The sequence below is a fragment of the Erpetoichthys calabaricus genome, chromosome 7 (assembly GCF_900747795.2).
Source record: "Erpetoichthys calabaricus chromosome 7, fErpCal1.3, whole genome shotgun sequence".
In the NCBI taxonomy this organism is placed as follows: Eukaryota; Metazoa; Chordata; class Cladistia; order Polypteriformes; family Polypteridae; genus Erpetoichthys; species Erpetoichthys calabaricus.
The window spans coordinates 28,886,856-28,909,771 of record NC_041400.2 but is presented as its reverse complement, the minus strand read 5'-3'; the positions used below and the strand labels follow the sequence as shown (position 1 = coordinate 28,909,771).

At 39.1% G+C, this 22,916-nt stretch overlaps 1 protein-coding gene across 1 annotated transcript in view; it reads right to left on the bottom strand.

Moving 5' to 3' along the window:
• Nucleotides 1-6,455: 6,455 nt before the first annotated feature.
• Nucleotides 6,456-22,916, bottom strand: part of chsy3 (chondroitin sulfate synthase 3) — a 316,248-nt gene continuing 299,787 nt past the window's right edge. Inside the window, exon 3 of the mRNA XM_028804881.2 lies at nucleotides 6,456-9,473. Coding sequence (XP_028660714.1) covers nucleotides 7,902-9,473 — 1,572 coding nt within the window. The 3' untranslated portion in view covers nucleotides 6,456-7,901. The remainder of the gene's footprint in view (nucleotides 9,474-22,916) is intronic.

Genomic DNA, 22,916 nt, shown 5'->3' with positions numbered 1-22,916 from the left:
CTCTTTTTATTTTATTGTAGAATCAACTCTCGGCAGCGGCCTGCAGGGTGGCAGTGTGGTGCATGCATACAGGCGCTGTTCTCATTCCCTACTAATTTCGCCGTCACTTCTCCTGCCTCTTCATATCATAAATCATTCTTGATGCAGATTGAAGACTTAAGTGTCAGCTTAAGTGAAAAATTAAGGAAAACATACTAAGTAATTGCAACACAAATACTGACTTAATCAGTTTTAACGTGAAAAGATTCCGACGAAAGAAGAGAAGCAGCGGGTCGCTAGAGTGGAGAAAAGAAGAGCTGCTCAGGAAACAGCAAGAGCATCAACCTCTGAGCAAACGAATGCTAAACGTACAGAGAAACAGTAGGAAAACTATAAGTCAAGTGTATTCACTTCAGATTATTGTGCAGTACGTCGTTACTGGTCTGCTATAAAATGCTGTTTTAGCACTAATGATTTTAAGATATGATGGGCACAGTTTGTTACCTAAAACAGGTTAAAATTATTGACTTGATAAACAAACGTGCCAATTCAGGGGAACTCGGGGAATGTATTTTTTAAACAGTATTCAAGTTTAGTCACTGAATGCATATAAATTTCTCAAAGCATGTAAACTTCACTTTAAACATGTAAAGGAAGTGTTCTATACTCTAATATGAACAGTTTAATTTTAAAATAGAATAACTCAAAATAGTATGCCAAAATATGTAATAAGAGTTTCATTTACAAGCCAAAAAATGAAGAAAAGCAAAGGTAATCATTTAAATAATAAAGTCACTACCTATGGTTGTGTACTCCATTTACTGCTGAATGTCTGCCTGTAGCTTGGTGCTTTAGGAGTTGTCGTTACAAAAGGTAATTGTTATATTGAAATATATTTAAAAGATTCATTTTTACTCTTGCAAAGCTGAGCTGACAACTTCACAGAATTTTGCAAGCTAATAGCAGTCCTAGATTTATGTTTGTACTTAGGGTTAGGGTTGGGGTTACTGGAACTCTGACTCTTAGTAAAAAAAAAATAAAATAAAATGACCATGGTGGGGACATGCTGGGTGGGACAGGCATGTCACTCTCAGAAGGCCCATCAATCCTAATCCACTCTGACCTCCAACAATTATACACGAGCTTGACATACACGTTTGATACACGTAGCTGTTTAGTATGTTAGTTATTGTTGGATGATGGTTTTATATAACTCTCATAAAAGTATAGTACTCCTTATTTTTAAGATATCCCCCCATGTTATATTTTTGTGCCCCCCATATTTTCCCACCAAGAAACTCTTCCCCTTATCCCTGATTTAACCCTAAAGTCCTGGTGGTCAAGGGGCATGCGTACAATGCTTTTATACAGTTTTTAAAGGCTCTGGCTCCATACATCTTCCTTGCACAGACCTCTCTACTCTGTGGGCCAGGGTTGCCAAATTTGAGAAGCCCTCAGCCCAATGACAGTCAAAGTCCCACCTAATCCTACAAAATGTAGTCCTATACTGATTAGATCATTTCAAGTACACCTTAAAACCTGCAAGCTGCAAACATCTGTGAACGTCACTCCTCTGATTGGCCATTTGGTCCTTAATTGGCATTAGTAGGTGGGGCCAGAAAGGATTTCTGAATGGCAAAGGTCTGAGTATACAACTCACACAGCGTAGCCTTTATAAAGATTTCCTTAAATAAATATGATGCACGGTAGAAAAAAAAATGTATGTTTGCAGTCTACTCATTCCTCTCATGCCAATGAGGGTTTTTTCTCATTTTTCTGTGGTTTTCATCACCATGTGACAAAGACATGCAGATTAGATTATTATCTGGTGCTTCTAAATTGGGTATGTCTAAGTGTAGGTATACATGTGTGCCATGTGCTAGATGTGGTGAGGCTAGGCATCACCTCCCTGCAAGCCTAAAATCAACTTGAAGAAACTGTTAAATGATCCTTTCCCCAGGGTTATCAACAGGAGTACTTACTTTTTTGCATTGTTGCAACAGATGTCTGTTGGAAAGATGGCAAGTTCTGTAGCTTGAAGGTAAAGGCACTGTAGTATAAAGCACAAGACCACTGTTTCATTCCGCTCCAAGGACTCGTGGTGGGGCTTGAGCAAGCAATGTAGAAAAGTGGCAATAACTGTGCTCTTCTTGCTTTTATGGTTTTTGTAACATCTTATGCAATATGGTCTCCTTTCAGATAAACATTATATCAAAAGAATATTCAATAGACATAAAAACAATATCATTACTGGTAACAACGATACCACGTTATTAAACATTTCTATAACGAAAGTGCTTGCTTTGTTTTTTCCCTAATTTCTGGACCTGTTTATTGTGTTACAAACTAATTCATAGCTTCAGCCAATCCTGACAGCACATGCTGCAGGGCATTAATAATCCTTGACACAGAATGTTGATCCATCAGATAGTATAAAGAAAGTAATAAGACAACAAGCTTCTTTTTTATCATCTGTGAGGATAAATTCTATTACATTTAATAGTTATTTGTCACATTCTTAGAGAAGGAATCACTAACACAAATTTTATAAATAATTTATTGAAAAGGAAATCTGTTCTTTTGTATGTAAACATTGAATTGTTTTGTACGTTTCTGTTAAATATTTCATATTCTTCAGCCTGTGTACATGCTGTAAAGTAGGCATCAGTGTGGAACGCTGCTGAGCAACAATAAATCGAATACAATACAATAATTTACTAAATGGGATGGAGAATTCTAATGGGCACTGGAATGAAGTTTGATTTCAGGAGTGACAGATGAAAAATAGATGTGTATTTGGAGTTCTGCATTTTTATACATTTTTTAAAACTATACTTTTACCCAAATCTTCATTAAACGTCTGTATTTTGTACACATCACAATACTGTACTACTACTACTATTACTACCATTTCATAACTTTAAGCCACTATTACACTTGAGCTCACTGTACGGTTCTGTGAATTACCTTCTTAAGTTAATTCTGATGGATTGTGAGTCAGTTATAATCATCTAAAGGTAAGAATGCAATGGAAAGCAGAAGTGCTCATTCTTGTTAATATTTTTCAAAAATTTGCTCAAAACATTAATTTTGTTTGTAAACATTAGGAAGGACCATCATTATGTTATTCCTGCAGAAAAATACCAAGATCCAACTCATGGAATACTGGTGCTCTGACCAATCATACTTATACTGTGTCGCAGGTGGCCAGGATTATTACCTGGCTGGGACGCCAGAAAGGACCGGAAGGTGGCAAGAATAACTTCCGGGCCACGAGGGCACAACTGCCACGGAACAGGAGAGGACCACGGGAAAGGAGAACGAACTGTCAGACTTGTTGGGACCCGTGACCACCACCTGGGGGCGCTTTACACCTCGTGGGACCCGGATGTTGTTACTTCTGCCACACTCTGCAAGATGGCGGAGGGATCGGCCAGGGACGCCCGGAGTGTTTCCGGGTTAAAGGGCAGCACTTCCGCCACACCAGGAAGTGCTGCAAGATGGACGTCATCAGCCACCTGGAGCACATCCGGGCAGGGATAAAAGAGGCCGACTCCTTACAGTCATTGAGCCAGAGTCGGGAGTGGGAGAAGGACGAAGCTCCCAGGAGGAGAGGAAAGGCGGCCAAGGACATTGTGAAGTCTGGAATTTTGGGGTGATTATTGCTTTGTGCTTTGTGTGGAGTGAGGAACTGTGTTTATTAATGGCTAATAAACGTGTGCATTTTATAAAGATGTGGTCTCCGACTGGTGGTGTCCGGGCAACTATCACAACTGTCAGAAACATTGCTTTACCTTGGAAGGTTTATTTGCCTTTGATTTGCATAAAAACTTATATCTAGGTGAAAAAATTGGAAAAGCAAAATAAATGAAATAATATATAAATAATTCCAAGAATTATTCCAAGAATTCCAGGGACTTATGATGAAATTCTTCTTTCCCCAGGATAATGACCAAAGTATACAGCTAACACCACCCTGATGTTACATTTTAACTAAAACAAGCAATGCTCCAGAGTGGCCATCAAAACCCAGAGCAACGGTCCAATCAAGAAAGCATATTAGGATTTGAGAACAAATGCTCACCGGTGGCCCTCATCCAAGCTGTAGAAGTTATAGCAACTTCTGAAAAGAAGAATGAACCAGAATTCTAATGTCCAAAGCTATTACAGACATACCCCAAGAGGCTCATGGCTTTTGTTTTCTAGATGTGTCTAGTAGTAGTAGTAGTAGTAGTAGTAGTAGTGATGGCACTATGTTGTCACTTGTACAGAGTGCAATTAAATTATTACTTGTATGTCCAACTACCATGTAACACTCTCTGGCACCATGATAAACAAGAATATGTTTAAATACTTTACTTCATTCTACTTAATAGGAAACACATTACCTCATGTACTACAATGGTGAGTAATAGCTGGATTCTTACAAAAAAACAATGTGTTATCAGCTGAGACACAATAACTTCTGAAGGCCTCAAGAAGCATAGATTTTGTGGAAGAGAGTAACTGTAGTGTGAACATACGATTAGAATAAAATAATGTTGACTACTAAAGAAATGGAACAGCTCATCTTTAAATTGCAACAACATTATTATGAACACGGAGAAAAGGCCAATAAGATTTTAGCTCAACATATCCACAAGCAGGACGTCTGCAATGAAATAACAGCAATTACCAACATAGATGATGATAAAATCATAGACCATAAAAATATAACCCATACATTTAGAGAGTAGTCCTTATATCCTTCTCAGTCTAAAGAAGATAGGACAAAATCTAACGAGTTCTTTGACTCATTACAGATACCACAGCTAGATACTCCATATTCCATACTGCTATGGAATTGGATAAACCACTGACACTCTCAGAATTACTAGATGCTATAAACTCACTTCAAAGTGGGAAAGCAGCCAGCCCTGATGGCTTCCCAGTGAAATTTTATAAAATAAAATTCAAATAAGTTAGCTCCACTATTACTAGCAACATTTACAGAAGCTAAGGACAACAAAATTCTACCTCAAACTTTTTGCCAAGCATTAGCTTTTGTCTTTCCAAAGAAAAATAAGGACTTAACTACAATGTGCATCATACAGACCCATCTCACTTCTGAATAATGGTGTTAAGATACTCTTCAAAGTTCTAGCTAGAAGGATTAAGAACGTGCTTCCTTCTGTAATATCACAAGATCTAACGGCATTTATTAAAGGCAGACACTTAGCTTCTAATATTCAACATGTGTTTAATATAATATACTGTATTCACTCATCTAACACCCCAGAGATCTTATTATCTTTGGATGCAGAAAAAACATTTAACATAGTTGAATGGGACTGCCTGTTAACCACATTGTACAAATTTGGGTATGACTCAAACATACAGGTCCAATCCAATTGCTCTTCATTCACTCAAAATATGGAATCAGTGTAGGAAGCTCTTTCAGACAGAGAATATTTTATCCATTGCACCTCTTCATGACAACCACTCTTTTCTACCCCTCAAAAATACACAGTATTTATGCTTGGAAAATGTTGGCAACTTGTACATCAATAATGTTTTTGCATCCTACAAGCAATTAAGCTTCAAATTTAACTTCTGAGCAACATAATTTTTCCATTACTTTCAAGCTTGAAACTTTGCTAAACTGAACCTCCCAATTTTACTTACCTTCCTCCTATTTCTTTTCCAAAAGAAATATTGATCAGTTTTGAAGAGTCGGATAGCATCTCCACAATTTATAAGAACATTTAAAAGTCCCTTCTTTACAAAGATCACAAGGCACAATGGGGAAAGGATCTTTCATTTAACATTTCAGAAAACAAGAGGAATGCAGCCATGCAGAGAATATACTCTTGCTCCATATTCACAAAGCATTTGGTTATTCAACTTACATTTTTCTGTCAAGCACATTTACCTTGATTAAAACTATCCAAAATGTTACTATTCAACCTATGAATGTTGCAACCGAGCTCCAGCCTCAGTGGGCCACATGTTCTAGAGTGTACCAAATTAACATCATTTTGGACAAGTCACAGTCACTTGTAACCCATTAACAGCTGTGCTTGGTGGTGTCTGAATAGGCTAAAAGTGGAGAAGGGCAAACAAACTGTAATCGTCTTTACCTCACTACTAGCACGTAGATTGTCTAACTAGAAGAATCCTAACCCACCTCTTTTAAGTCAGTAGGTAACTGATGTCATATATTTTCTGAAATTGGAAAAAATCAAATTCTCACTCAGAGGATCTGTTCAAAACTTTTTTTTAAAATATGGCAGGATCAAATCGATACTGTAACATGTTAGAATAATCTTCTATATCAGGGAAAAGGATCCTCTTCCTTCCTTGCTGCTTCAAAGATTTGCTTTATTGGTTGGCTCTGTTATCTTTTATTTTATGGATTGTTATTTGCTTTTAATTAAAATTAATAAAAATAAATTATAAAAAAATAAAATAATGTCAAGAGCAAGAGAATGACACAAATTGGGTGAAAAGCTACAGAGTTCATTATTTTGCCTTAATGTTTATAATTAATTAGGAAGGTTATGTAGAATTTGTTGTTCATAATCACATTATAGAATTGTCTACAGTATGTGGTAGAGATCCATGGCAAATGATGCAGGATACAGCATATAAGATTCTGTATTGTTATGCAATAGAATATGAGAAGCTTGTCAAGTTGGCAGGCGATCGGTGAATACTTTTTAATGCCACTTTTCTTAATTCTTGAGTGACTGTGTGGCTAGGCACATTAGCCCCTTGTTTAGAATTGAAAAACATCCAGCCATAGAAGAGTGTTATTGATATTAATTGTATTCAAAAATGAGTTCAAAGTATAGGCTTTTACTTTATTTCAAACAAAATCCTTTTAAATGCCAAAAAAAATGCCATTTAAAGTGCGAGGAGGAACTTATCAGGTACCAGCTGGATTTGTGCTTGCAGATGTGGGTTAAGGATCATTAATCACAGAAGCGCTGAGACACGTACCCCATGTGCTCTAATATTATCAAAACAAACTTTTTCATATGCTTATACTTTATTATAAATTAATCTTTTTGCATCGTTTTTTTTTTTTTTCTGTTCTGGCCAGCAAACTGAACATGAAAATCACAAAGCTGAAACGATGCCAGTATAATGTCTCTTTTCAATTTTTCAAAATAAAACCAAAAAGAGATTATCAACAATTTAAAAAACAAGAACTCTTAAATGAATATAATCATGAGACATGGAATATTGGTATCCAGTACCGTTCACATCATGGAAATATTTCCAAAAAATAAAGATACAATCATTAGAATTTTTCACATACTTTAAAAATACTGCAGATGAAGAAAGTTCTGTGTACATTTTTTTAGCGGCTTTGTATAAATTATAAAACTTCAATTCTATATTACAGAGTTTCTTCCCCTTTGGAAGCTTAAAGCACTTTTGTGGTACTTTCAACAGTTTACTGTTATTATTATTATTATTATTATTATTATTGTAATCACCATTTATGAATATAATCACACTGGTATTGGCATCGTCCAAAAAACTCCATAAGCACTAAACTGGAATGCCTACACAGAACCAGATCACAGCACACATTCACTGGAAGTGGCAACTGCTTTGTGGAGGAGCTGCTCCTGAGAACTGTTCAGATGCTCTGCTTATTGCAAAAAATACAAAGCAGAAACAAAATGAAGTCACATCTGCAGAGAGATTTCGCATTACAGCGAGATTAGATGATATATGAAGATCAGTCACTTCTGACACGTGCTTTGGAAGACACTGTTGAATAGCTAAGGGACACAGAAACCTGGCAGTTACACACGTACAGCACTTTCGCTCCCTCTGAGACACACACACACACATACACAAGCACACACAATTGCATTCAAAACTGAGGTAAGCTCCCCTTGAAGGCAAAGGAATGGTGGACTGGAATGTCAAGATGAAGTTCTGTTGTACCCTGCGCCTAAGTGTTTCTCAAGCCACATTTCGGCCAGTTGCATTGTAGATGCATAAGTACTTGATTTTGACCCTAAACACATCTTGTATTGCTTGGGGTCTAAATTTGGGTCACAGTGAACAGAATGATAAATGTGCACAATGCCAACATCTTGACTTCGAAAAACCTTCAACCCTGAATTAATCACTTTAGTGAAGAGATCCACATCTTCCAGACCCCAGCCTTGAATTGAAGTGTCAAAGCCGCCAACTTTTGTGAGATCACTTTTGTACATGCACGAAATTCCAAATCCATAGTCCCTCCAAAAGCCACTCCTTTTAGTAAATACAAAGTCACTGTCGTCTGGAGGACCACCCCTGTAAACTATTTTTGGATCATACTGGCTGAAGATGATTGGGTAATACACCTGTTCTCCTTGAATGGTGTTGTCTCTGCATCTCTGTAGAAAGTCAGCCTTAAATATGAGATCAACATCGCAAAATAGTAAAAGGGTGTTGTTTTCCAACTGTGAAGATCCCATTTCGAGTGCCATGCCTCGAGAGAAATCTCCCGTCATTGGAACAACAGACATTTCCGCTTTGGGATATCTATTCTGAAAGTCCTTCATCAGTGCCAGGTGTTTGTCTCCATCAGAGTCAGAGTTGCCGTTGACCAAAATTATGGCTAAGTGTACATTCTGATTTGGAATAAGGCAAGTCTTTTCAAAATTCTCCATAAAACGCACAAAAATGTCATATCGTCCTGTCAGAGGAACAAGTATATGGATTTTCTTTTCACCTCTTTCCCTCATCTCTTTGGTTGACTCAGTAAATTGAAAGGGTGAAAAGATTTTCAAAGAACTGGACAGGAATGAAAAGGATTGGGAATCTGAATTGATGGCTTCCACAAGCTCCTTAACGTCAATGTCATCTTGTTCAAGGAAAAATGGCCTGCTGAATGACTGCTGAAGATATGCATGGCGCCGTACTGGAACAGTGACTTTTCTTCCTTTATGTTTTTTGTAAAGAAGCAACAGGTCCAAAATGTACTCTGCACCATGCAAAGGGTCAACTCTTCTGTAGCCATACTGGATTTCTTTAAATTCTATGATACGTCCTCGTGACTTGGAGTTTTCATTGATCATCTCCATGACTTGAAGCACCACGTCATCCAGTGCTGTCCTCAGTACACTGTTGATCCCCTGTCGAGGTATCTGGCTTTCAGCCATGGAGTACAGATGCCTGCCAGTTAGAAACTCCCATTCTATGACCTCCGTCCTCTCCATCGGCTGAAACCTTGTGTAAGAAGGCATTTGCCCAAGCTGTTGATCTGCTTTCTGCACTTCTGTATTGCTTAATTTACTCATGGCAGCACTCTCTCGGTGAAGCTCAATAGTACGATAGCGCAGCTCTGAAATCTTCCGACTCAGCATATAGATGTGTAAGCGATACTGGTATTCAGGCCTCTTGTTCGGATGAAGAGTAATGGCGTTGTGTATTTTACTGCTGTGCAGTTCCTGAATGTACCCTTTCTTATTCTGCTCATAGTTCTCATAAAACAGCTGCTGCATCTGTGAAGAAAAAAAAATGTAACAAATGAATACAATAAATAAACAATTTACAAATACAAATACAGATGAGCAGCTTGTGACTTCTTAATACACTTCACTTGAGGCTGATGAAAAGAACTATGACCCAGTTATCTGTCATTTTGCTTTCCCACATATTTTATCCATTACAGTAAAATGCAGTCCATCCGTGCATACAAACATTCTCAAATCTGTTAATCTAGTTCAGGGTGCAGGCGGCTGAAGCCTTTTTTGAGGAGTATTGGGTGCAAGGCAGGAGGCAGCCCTGAGCAGGATGATATTCCATCTCAGGGCTCACTCACACTTGGGCCAGTTTGGAATCACAAATTAACCCTAACCTGCAGATCTTTTAGGATGTAGGAGGACAATCAACAGAGACACAGGAAGAGCTCTCCAAAGACAATATCCAGTGGCAGGGTTCAAACCCAGGATGCTGCATTCGTGAAGAAGCAACATTAACCACTGATGTACCCAAAATGCACTGTGGCCTTTCAGAAATCCAAACCTCATTTCAACAAATCACAAAATCACAAATGTTCCTGTAAATTTTAAGATACCTGAGAAAACATTTAAATAAATAAACTCTCAAATACTTTTTGTGGTATCTCACCTGTGCATTTTAAGTTTTCTGAAACTGATTCTGAAATACTTCAAAATCACTTTCTTTTAATGTCCTAGTTTTCAATTGGAGTTGTTGTTTGCTTTAAAACATCTTTGTATATATTTGACATATCTGTAAAGAATATGTAGCTTATTTCCAAATATCTGAAAATGGATAGAAACATTTTTTTGAAATACTAGGAAAGACATTTGAGATTTTGTAGTTTAGATTTGTCAGAAGTATATTCAGTTATCTTGAGGAAACTTGCTCTCTCTGCGATATCTTGAAATGCATAAGACTTGAGATTCAGAAACTGAATTTGAAATATAAATACAGTATATAGCAGGGGTCTCCAAGTCCGGTCCTGGAGGACCACCGTGGCTGCAGGTTTTCATTCTAACTCTTTTTTTAATGAGTGCCCTGTTAGTGCTGCTAATTAACTTCTTGTGAATTCATTTTAATTGAATTGCTTTTTAAAGATTTGTTCCCTTAATTTCTTCATCATTCCTCTGAATTGCTTCATTTATTTCCTTAAACGGCACCCAAAAAGAACTGAAATGTGAAGTGAGGGAGCCAACAGAAGACCAACTAAGTGAGGGCCTCAAACTCTAACCAGTTTCACTCCATCAGGCTGCGGAATGAGGTGCCAGTTCTTGTCGTTATTAAACCCGTTCTTTAATTTTGTGGCTTATTGCTGCTCTCATGGTGCATTAGCAGACATTTCTGAAATTGTTGAATTTCTCTTTCTAAGAGCCGTTAAAATGTTTTGGAGACCTGAGCAGATCCTCATTCCTGAGACCTTCATCTTTCTTTATTTTCAGATATTGTACTTTAGACACAAGTTGTTTTGGCTCATTTTGGATCTCATTATTATTTGGCTGCTAATTAAAGAAAAAGAAACAATTAAGGGGTCTGAGTCTTCAAGAACAAGTCAATTAAAATTAGAAGAAGTTAATTAGCAGCAAAAACAGGTCACTCAGTAAGAAAAGGGTAAGAATGAAAACCTGCAGCCATTTTGGTCCTCTAGGACCGGAGCTGGCGACCCCTGGTATATAGTATCTCAAACCCAAGTCAAAGTAGAGATATCTGAAATGTATCCTAAGATATCTTGACCACTTATGTAGATACTTTGAAATAATAACCAGACTATTTTGACATTTATCTTAAAATGAAAGTCAGTACATTTTACAAGAGGACTTTTAAGAGATCTTGAAATACATTTTAGGCTTTGTACATCGCATTAGGATGTATTCTTAAGACATCTTGACATGCATTTAAAATACATGGATAAGTGAGGTGATAGGTGAGTGCTGTCCGCTATTCCATTGTGTTGCCTAAAAACCATCTTTTAAGATTAATTAAAATATCAGATATATTGTATATAGTACATTTTAAGATATCTTAAGATTCATTTAAAGAATCTCTAAATGTCAATTTTGGCTTGCTGTCGAAATAACAACTAAAGGAGCTAATTAATCCAAAACAATTTCAGATATGTGTTGTTCCACCAATCGAGTCTGATTGCTCGCCAGTGTTATTTTTCATGCTGTGTTTGATTATTAGTCCATGTGATGCCTCATGTCTTTGATCAAAGTTGAAGACTGTGGACAAAATTATACTCATACAGGTGCAAATAAAACATGATCATGTACTTTATGAACAGTTAAAGAATAACCACATAAATAAAGCAAAGAAACAAATGATATTTTGGCACAGCAAAAACAGGTAGAAAAACTGATGACAGTCAAAGCCTCAAATTATTGCAAGTTCACTTCCTTGTACACTAAATTTAAACAGACAGTTGAAGTACCATGACAGATGTTGTCAGTCAGCCTGACCAGCATGACTTTCAGATGTGATTGAAATCCATAGAACCTGAGGAAAACCCACGTGAGTGTAGGAAGAATATGGGAATTTCATGCAGACAACGACCTGGCTGACAGTTTAACCAATGACTCCTAAGCTATAAGGCATCAGCACTAATCATGTCACCACAGGGGCCTGCCTTGCCTCGAATGCTAGCATATTGTAATTTTTTTACTTAGCTAATAAAAGGCCTCGTTTTTCTTAACTTCTCATTGCATCCATAATGGCTAACACGGTACAACACCCTAAAACTGCTCCACTTCAGAAACAGATAATTCACATGACTACTGTTTCCTGTTTCAGTTCATATCTATCAACCATCTTAACGGCAAACACATTGTCAGCAATTGTAAAGTATTACACACAGGAAGTAGAAATGTTAGGTTTGAATACAATTGGAGGTCTGAAAATCGAATCTTATGAGAAGGATTTACGAGTCGCAGTGGACTCTACACTATCAACTTCCAGGAAGTGTTCAGAAGCCACTAAGGCAAACAGAATGCCAGGCTATTGCGGAGCATGGCCCGGACACAGACAGGTGGACACCGTAGGTACAAAACCCAAATCATGTTTATTCATATTTAACTATTATTTACAGTGCACACAACCCCAAAACTCCCCCAAAGTCCAGGCCTCACACACAATGCCTTCGTCTCTGGTCCACCTCCACTCCTCTCCTCCGAGCTCTTGCCTTCTTCCTCCCGACTCCAGCCATAGAATGGAGGGAGGCGGCCCCTTTTATACACACCCTGACGTGCTCCAGGTGCCTCCCGATTAGCTTCTGCCGGCACTCCCAAGTGTGGCGGAGGTACCGGCTGCACATCCGGACTGCGGGTGTCCCTGGCCTTCTTCCCCCCAGCACTTCCAGGTGTGGCAGAAGTGCTGAGGGCCAGGGCTCCTCAGGCATTGGGGTGCCCCCTGGCGGTGACCACGGGCCCCTATAGGGTTGAGCTTCTAAGCTCTGTTAACCATGGTCCCCAAAGCCACCAGGGCGGTCGCCCCCTCGTGGTCTGGAGGAGGCGTAAGCCCTCCTCCGGTCCTCCTGGGTGTCCCAGCTGGGTACCACCCCCAGCCAGTTGCCACACTATATAATGCCCTTATATGTGGAGTAAAAGTCCAAGGAGGTTCTGCTCAGCCTTTACAACACACTGGTGAGGCCTCGTCTGGAGTCCTGTGTGTAGTTTTGGTCTCCAGGCTACAAAAAGGACATAGCAGCACTAGAAAAGGTCCACAGAACAGTGACTGGGCTGACTGAGGGGATACAGGGGATGAGCTAGGAGTGAAGATTAATAGAGCTGAGGATTTCAGTTTAAGATAAAGAAGATTAAGAGGTGACATGATTGAAGTGTTTAAAATTATAAAGGGAATTAGTCCAGTGGATCGAGACTGTGACTTTAAAATAGTTCATCAAGAACACGGGGACACAGCTGGAAAGATGTTACGGGTAAATTTCACACTAACGTTAGGAAGTTGTTCTTTACACAAAGAGCCACAGACACTTGAATAAGCTACCAAGTAGTGTGGTAGACAGTAGGACTTTAGGACTTTCGAATTGTTATTTTAAGTGTATTAAGTGAATACAAGCATTGTTGTGCTGAATGGCCTGGTTTATATTATGTTTTTGGTAGGTCACTGTCGATTTCACAACTAGGCCCATCAACATAAGGTCATGGGTATTAATGAAAATAAGTGGTTACTCAGTGCCCTGTGGGCAACACGGAGAACCCTTGAAAGTTAGTTTGCTAGTTGTTGAAGTGCAAATTCATAAATTCTACTGAAATGTCACCAAATATCGTCAATGTAATTAAAAATAATGCATCCATTAGTAACAGAAAAGAGAAAAGAGGAAAGAAGAAGAAAAAAAGGTTTTACGATTTCTTTTGGAATTAGTGATTTATTACTATCTATCACTATATGATAGAGAGATATGAAAGGTACTGTATGATAGATAGATAGATAGATAGATAGATAGATAGATAGATAGATAGATAGATAGATAGATAGATAGATAGATAGATAGATAGATAGATAGATAGATAGAATTAGGAGAACAAAAGTAAAATGTGAAGTGCTGTCCTTAAGCTGCTTTGAATTTGAAATGCTTGTCTGGAAATACAGTTGTCTATAAAATTATAATGTAATTTGAATCTCTAGTAGGGATTAACAGCATTCAGTTATCAATATTACTTGTCAAATTATAGAACACATTAGCCAGCTACTGATTTATGCAATTTACAGAAATGCTACTTACATAGTATTTGTTTCTTGCGGTTAGCTTCTAATTGTAAAATACTAATGCTGTTGTATATCTATAATAACAATAATAGTATCCTGATGGTGCCATTTAGCAAGCTCAGCCAGAGGGATGTTGGTGAGCTGAAGGAAGAGATACAAAGATTTTTCAACAGTTAGCGTCCCCAAGCTTGGCGTGGCTAGGTGACTGATTCCCTATTATTACTGACCGTTCCTTTCTGATAATGTGAGTAGTATGTTGAATCTGTAACTATTTTAATGAGTCTTCCCAGGGTAGTTTGGAAATATTTTGGTTCAGGAGCCCAGGCGATAATGAAGCTGTTGATGAATTCCATTGATAGAACCCTGCTTTATTATACACATTTGAGTCAAATATGTGATTTGTGTATATGTCCTACATTTATAATACTTAATGAGAAAAAGAGTGAAATCAACAAACTGCCAATCTGTGCTTCTTCTTTTGGCTACTCCCATTAGGGGTTGCCACAGCAGAACATCTTCTTCCATATCTTTCTGTCATCTACATCTTGCTCTGTTACACCCATCACCTGCATGTCCTCTCTCACCACATCTGTAAACCTTTGCTTAGGTCTTCCTCTTTTCCTCTTCCCTGGCAGCTCTATCCTTAGCATCTTTCTCCCAATATACTCAGCATCTCTCCTCTGCACATGTCCAAACCAACGCAATCTCGCCTCTCTGACTTTGTCTCCCAACCGTCCAACCTGAGCTGACCCTCTAATGTCCTCATTTCTAATCCTGTCCATCCTCATCACACCCAATGCAAATCTTAGCATCTTTAACTCTGCCACCTTCAGCTCTGTCTCCTGCTTTCTGGTCAGTGCCACCGTCTCCAACCCATATAACATACCTGGTGTCACTACTGTCCTTTAGGCTCTTGCTGATACCCGTCTGTCACAAATTACTCCTGACACTCTTCTCCATCCTCTCCACCCTGCCTGCACTCTCTTTTTCACCTCTCTTCCACAATCCCCGTTACTCTGTACTGTTGATCCCAAGTATTTAAACTCCTCCACCTTCGCCAACTCTACTCCCTGCATCCTCACCATTCTACTGACCTCCCTCTCATTTACAGCTCCCGTCTGAGTAGCCTTAACTGCCAAAGTAGGCCAACTAAATATTATTGCATTTTAGAAAATGGCAGACTGTCAGGCAGTAGCCCACAGAGAATACAACAAAATACATTTTGCAAAGTAGTGCCACATACTGGGACCCAGCCAGAGTGGAAGGTTTGGGCTGGCTGCTGCTGCTGCTGCTGCCATTAGTAGCTTTTATTGTTTTTGGATTTATTCTGTCATCTGCTGGCTCATTTTATTATATTTTATTAGGTGACCATTTGAGTTTTGAGTTTGCACAAGACAGAACTGTTTGAGCTAACAAAGCTTCTCATGTAACTGTGCAGATGAAAAGGACACGCTGCTGGTGAGAGCACGGTTTATATAGAATTCCTTGAGATATGCTACATATGTGGAAATCAAAAGGCATGAGGGATACGCATCTCACACAGGACTGGCACTGGGACATACTTAGATTCACAAGTGTTCTTCAGTTACAGTTGGCGTATACAGCAAGCTGAAAGTGCCTTTCATTTCTTTGTTTCATTAGAGTTGAGACTAAAGGTGAGAGGAATTTAAAGGGGCACCAAAATGACGTGTAACCTACAGTATTTCCAGGATTGCTTGCAATTACTCCCATCAAGATCAGCATCGTATTGGCAAGACAGAGAGGCCCCATTTCCTAGCACAGTTTATACAAAAAGGGAATAAAAAGAGAGTTGAAAATGATTAAAGCTGACAGAGTAGGTATTGACCAGGGAAAGTATTTAAAGTTGCGGAGTCCAAACTGTGTACTGCTCAGCCATACCTTCAGAGTGGACACCCCTAGCTGTGTCCTTACAACTGTGGCTTCACAAATGGGGAAGCCATGATGGAAGAACAGTGAGCAAGGCAGGGGTGCAGCCTGTGTGAGGGCGGATAAGAAAGAGCAGAATGCAGGAGAGTCAGCACAAAATATGGCTGTTTCCTTAAAATCTCAATCCCAAAAAAAGCAGTCAAAAGACAAACCAAAAGGTCACAAGCAAACAAGACATGACAGAAACCAAACTACAGTTTGACAAAGACGCTTACAGCTTGAAGCAAAGCAACTAGCGGACTGCTCCCTTCTTATTTCCTCTGACTCGCCCGTCATGGGATTATGGCATACTTAGTGTTACACGGCAAAAAAAAGAAAAGCGAGACAGGAGAAGGAAGGGGCAAACTACAAATCAAAAAAGGGATCGAATCTGCTACAATTTGTAATCAACAACACCCCAAACTCGTCATTTAAACATTCAAAAAGGCCACCTGACTGATGTAAAGAGCCACCTGATATGTAAGCCGCCCCCGACTGCTGCTTGATTTTTATCGTTGAAGATTCCTGAAGGACAGTGTGGCTGTAGATTTACATCTGCTTAGGTTTTCAGTATTTTATGCTTGTCACCGTTTTATTATGCATCCCTGAGTATATTCTGAAAATGTACTTATTTTCTTTTAACTTTGCATTTCTAAATAGTTTTCACTTCAGACTATAATGTGAGTACTGAATTGTGACTGCCTAAGGAAGGTGAGATAGGCTAGAAGTAATAGGCCTCTTTCATCCATAATGAGTTTTAACAAGGCTTACAGGCTTATCTTTTAGACTGTATTATTCTACAAGCCACATAGCAATTAAAACTTTTCCCTCCACCATAACGAAGAACTATATAAATGACAAGGTTAATCTATATATGATTGTATTTATACTTTGAAATGTTAGTATACATTAAGGAATATATTTTGTGCATTGCTTATTTAGATACTGCCCTGAATAAGTTATTTTGAAATATGTCAGCTGAAGTGTATATCAACATCAACATCTAACGTGTTTATTATATAATATCATTCAAGTGATGCTTGATTGATGTTAACGGGCCCAAAGTGTGCTAAGAAAACATTCCCCACACCATCACACCACCAGCCTGGACTGCTGACACAAGGCAGGTTGGATGCATGGATTCCTGCTGCTGGTGCCAAATTCTGATCCTACCATCTTACAGTATGTGTCTCAGCAGAACTCGAGATTCATCAGACCAGGCCACGTTTTTCCAAGTCTTCAACTGTCCAGTTTTGGTGATCCTGTGCCCAGTGCAGCCTCAGCTTTCTGTACTTGGCTGACAGGAGTGGAACCCAACGTGGTGTTTTGCTGTTGCAGCCCATCCGCCTCAACATTCGATGTGTTGTACATTCTGAGATGCTTTTCTGTTCACCACATTTGATCAGAGTGGCTATCTGAGTTGCTGTAGCCTTTCTGTCAGCTTGAACCAGTCTGGCCATTCTCCTTTAACCTTCATCATTAACAAGGGGTTTCCTGCTGCTCACTGGATGTTTTTTGTTTTTCAGACCATTCTCAGTAAACTCTAGAGACACTTGTGAGAGATGAGCAGTTACAGAAAGAGAGTCAAACCAGCTCGCCTGTCACCAACAATCATGCCACAGTTGAAACCACAGAGATCTCATTTTTTTCCACTGTTTGTACTTTGATGTGAACATTAACTGAAGCACCTGACCGGTATCTGTATGATTGAATGCATTGTGTTGCTACCACGTGACTGGCTGATTAGATAATTGCACAGATAAGCAGGTGGTCCTAATAATTTGCTCAATGAGTGGACATTTACTTGTATAATTATGGTGATACTATATGATTCGATAAGTGTATGTCTGTAAATTATTTGTGATTTTTGTAAAATACATTCAATGTTCTGTTAAAAATATCCATCCATCCATCCATTATCCTAACACAGGGTCACGGGGGGTCTGCTGGAGCCAATCCCAGCCAACACAGGGTGCAAGGCAAGAAGCAAACCCCGGGCAGGGCGTCAGCCCACCACAGCTGTTAAAAATATATTTCAATAATATATTTTTTTGAAGGTAGCAAAGCAGAGAATTCACTCGAGCTCCATATGCACAAAGCATAGAATTATTCAACTAAAAATTATATATCGAGCTCAACTGTCTCGTTTAAAACTGTCCAAAATGTTTCCAGGGCAAGATCCAACCTGCAAACGCTGCAACCAAGCTCCTGCCTCACTGGGTCACATGTTCTGGGCCTGCACCAAATTAACATCATTTTGGACCAAAATTTTCAAGTGCCTTTCAGACAGCCTTGGGGTCACAATCCCTCCTGGCCCATTAACAGCTGTGTTCGGTGTTCTTCCAGATGGACTTGAAGTGGAGAAGGACAATAAAAACGGTGATTGCATTCACTACACTTTTGGCACGTAGACTTATTTTGTTAAATTGGAAGAATCCTAATTCTCCTCTGATAAGTCAGTGGGAAACCGATGTTTTATATTATTTGAAATTGGAAAAAATCAAATTCTCAGTTAGCGGATCTGTACAAAATTTTTTCAAAACCTGGCAGGATCTAATCAATATTATTTTAGAATAAGAGAAATAACGATTACCGCATTTAATTCCCTTCTCCATCTCTTATTTACATATATATTTATTTCTCCCTTTCTTTTGTTTATTGTTGCCTTATTAAGAAGCCCTAAGCAATTCTCCTTTGGCTAAGCTCTCCTTCTCAGGGGTGGGGTTTGATTTGTCTTCAGTTTTGTTTGGTTATAAATTGATCTATTTGTATGGAATGATTACAATAAAAATTAATAAAAAAAAAAAAATATATATATATATATATATATATATATATATATATATATATATATATATATATATATATTTCAATAATATTTTCAATTACTTGTTTTTGATATTATTAATCTTTAGTACAGTCAGTCATTTTCTAAACTGCCTAGTTCTCAACAGAGTCACAGGGGGGCTGGAAACTATCCCAGCTAGCATAGTACACCACCCATCTTTGATATAATTATAATTAATTCTATTTATTTGAAACTATATAGGTCTTAACTTCCATCCATCCATTTTCCAACCCGCTGAATCCGAACACAGGGTCACGGGGGTCTGCTGATGCCAATCCCAGCCAACACAGGGCACAAGGCAGGGAAGGTCTTAACTTGTCTCCTATATATGTTTAATGATTACTACAGTCATTTCAAACTGAAGGTTAAAGCAGCTTGTCCTTGGTGTGCGTTGTTATTTACTATTTTAGGGGACCAGGGTACATCTTTCACTCTCTGGCTGGCTATTCCTTTTCTGTTTTTTTTATAGACTACTGCATCAGGTATGGGTACCAATGGCGACAAATAGGCCACATTTCCACCTTATTTAGAACTGAAAGACGAAGGCACTTCACAATCAGGTAAGGGAGAGCCACTTCAACTCAGGGCACCCAGTGCTGCTGCTGGAGTTGTTAATAAACCAAAATATTAAATGGAATATCAAAGAAGGTGAACAAAGACTGAAATAAGGAAAGAAAGTCAAAAATTTGTCTCAAGTTTGAAACTACTACTACTACTAAGACATTGAGGACTATAAATGACCACCTCTGATACACAGGATGAAAGGACACACTGATTTATTTCATTTTTAACACAAAATACAGTTGGGCATTTTGTAGGTGAAAAGTTCTGCAGATGAGTTCAAGTGTAGACATCTACAGGAGATGCCAGCGTAGCAAACAGATGCCACAAACTACACCATTCATGTTTATCTTGAACTGTATATGCTAGATGACATTGAATAACCTTCCAATCTATTCATTCGCGTGCCAAGCTATAAATCCCCGACATGAGGCGCATGGAAAGGTACATTGTTCTGATTAAATGAGGCTATTTGTCAAAGCCAAACTCATTGGCTCATTTTTTTGAGCTCCAATAAAATCTTCAGCTTTAGCCTTCTTTGTAAAATAATGTTATTTTCAGAGAAAGAGAGCAACATGTAAGAAGTAAGATCATATCTCGCAGTATGAGCTTCACATGCTAACACAAGCCACTGATTTGCATCCCATCCGATTCACTGACCCTCACGTCGGTTCATCTGTGCAGGCTTTACACACAAAAAGAAGAAAATAAGCGTGTCTGTCATAAACGCCACTGAGGGCCAAGTTGGATGTGGCGCTGCAGTCCTGCTGGACCAATGTGTGTGGCTTACATCCTGCACTGGAAGGCTTTAACATCAGTCAGTAAGAAACATAAGCTGAAATATAATTTTCTAAATGTTTAATTTCCTATCTCTAAACTTATGAAAAGGCTTGTTCAGAGGTGGACTTAGAGAAAGTTTGCATAACCTTTTTTATCTCTGAAGTATGATAATGAAAAATAAACTGAACAATTCCCACATCCCAAAAGATGTTCATGCTAGGGTAACTGGTGATTTTAAACTGGCCTGATGGGAGTGAGTGTGGATGTTTTTGTGAGAGGACCCTGTGGTGGGCTGCTGCCCTGTCCTTTGCAGATTTAGCCTCACACCCCCTGCTGATAGACTGTGGCCCTCTGCTACTGTGAAGTGAAATACGCAGGTTTAAGAATGTTACACTGGAGCAGAAACAGCAAATCACATTGAAATATAACACTCACCAGGACGACAGTCATCATCGCTCCCACTGGGGGCTGCAATACCACAGCTGGACTAAGTGCCGCCTGCAGCCAGATGCATGCAAACTTTACCTTACTTTAATTACCTTGTTCTAATGCCCGCTGAGCCTTAGGCAACATTTAGTGGAATCGACTTAACTTGATTAAATCTTAATCAAATTAAGGAGGTGTAGAGGGATTTTGTGGATTTTTTGATACAATCAGGGAGATGAGCCCTCTCATGGAGCATTTCCTGAAGTGTTAAGTCTTTTACTATGTGAATTGATCATTATTTGTAAAACATAATGGGAACAGTCTCACACATCATATTTTGGGTTTATGTTGATTGTTGTGATTCTGCAAAAACAGACACAGGACTGAAGGAGTCCCAATCTTCATCTCAGGTCACTGGATAGCGTCCATGTCTCACAACCATATAGCAAAACATGAAGCGCCAGGACTCTGAAGACTTTGACCTTCGTCGTTTTGCAAAGATATGGGGTGCCTTTCCAGCAACGTCATGACCCCCCTCCATGCTCTCCCAGTTGGTCTACTGATTTCATGGGAGGAGTCACCAGAGACATGGACGTCACTGCCAAGGAAAGTAAACCTCTTGACAAGGTCGACATTCTCTTGGCAGACAGACACACTGCCAATGGCTGTGCCCAAGAAAGAGGTCATTAAAGGCCTGGATCTTAGTTTTTATCAGGACACTCACAAGTCCATTGACTCCGTGAAGATCACAGCATCATCGGCAAATTCAAGATCAGTGAATCTTTCTTCACCAACAGATGCCCTACAGCTGCTGTACTGGGCAGGGTCGTCAGATGATGCTGATGGTATATCATATACACACACACACACACACACACACATATATATATATTTATGCATTTATATATGTACACACTATATAATAAAACACTACTGTCTGTGTTTGTTTGGTCCCTCTGAGCAATCAATCTAATTGTGCAGTTTGGCTTTGCTCTGATTGGTCAGTTTGGCTTTGGTGGCTCAGTGGTAGGGATGATGACATGATTCTTTAGGGGTGTGAAGTTCAATTGTGATAATTATAACAAAAAAGGACTTAAAATGGAGCATTCCAATGAGAACAAAACACATAACGTACAGAGCGACACTGGATTGCTAAATATCAAATCACCTTCAAATGACCACAGGAAGTATTCATAGGAATGCAAAGAATGTGTTGACAGAGGCTGATAGGGGCCCATCCACCATTGACGGCAGTAAGAAAACTGACAGGCAGGAGGTGAGCAAGATTCCTGGGCATGACAGAGTCTGAGAAACAGGCTTCATAGGAAAGTGATCGAGAGAGGAAGCACTGGGCAAGAGAGGTTGATACAAAAAATATATATATTGTTTTTTTTAAATATTATTTGCAATCTAATTATTAGGTGGTTATCTAAAAGGTAACACTTGTGGTTGGTCAGCCAGTTGGCAAATATTCGCCACGTCCTCTCAGTTGCGAGAAACAGCTCATAGATATATGATACTGAATCTGCCAAATAATACAAAGAATACATGACACGTGTTTTGCCCTTAATGGGGCTCGTCAGCTGTGCACACTTTTGCATCCCCTTACGAGGACTGAACCTCAGACGTCACTTCATTCTTTTTCCTTGCAACTGAGATGATGTGGCAGATGTTTGCCAACTGGCCAACCAGCCTCAAGTGTTACCTGTTAGGCGCTGATATCCGAGATTCGATCCCCGTAAGAGGATGCAAAAGTGCATACACCTGACGATCCCTAATAAGTGCAAAACATGTGTTGTGTACTCTTTGTATTATTTGGCAGATACTGTGTCATATATATACATATATGTACTGTATACTGTATCTATATATATAAAATCCCTATGTGCGTCCAGGTGTCCGTGTGTGGGTGTCTTCTGATGAAGTGCGCATGCGCGGAGCACGGTGCGACTCGCGATATTACTGTCAGAGAAAGTTAGAGGCGTTTTACGGAAATACAAACCAGTATTACTGCGAGAAGAAATTAAAGGTACACAACAATACAGTGACGCATATTACAGCCACATACAAGCCAGTATTACTGTCAGAGGAGATTAAAGGCATATTACCGACGCGCACGCCTGTATTACCACCAGGGAAAATTAAAGGTATATTACGGACGTACAAGACGGTATCCTTCAAT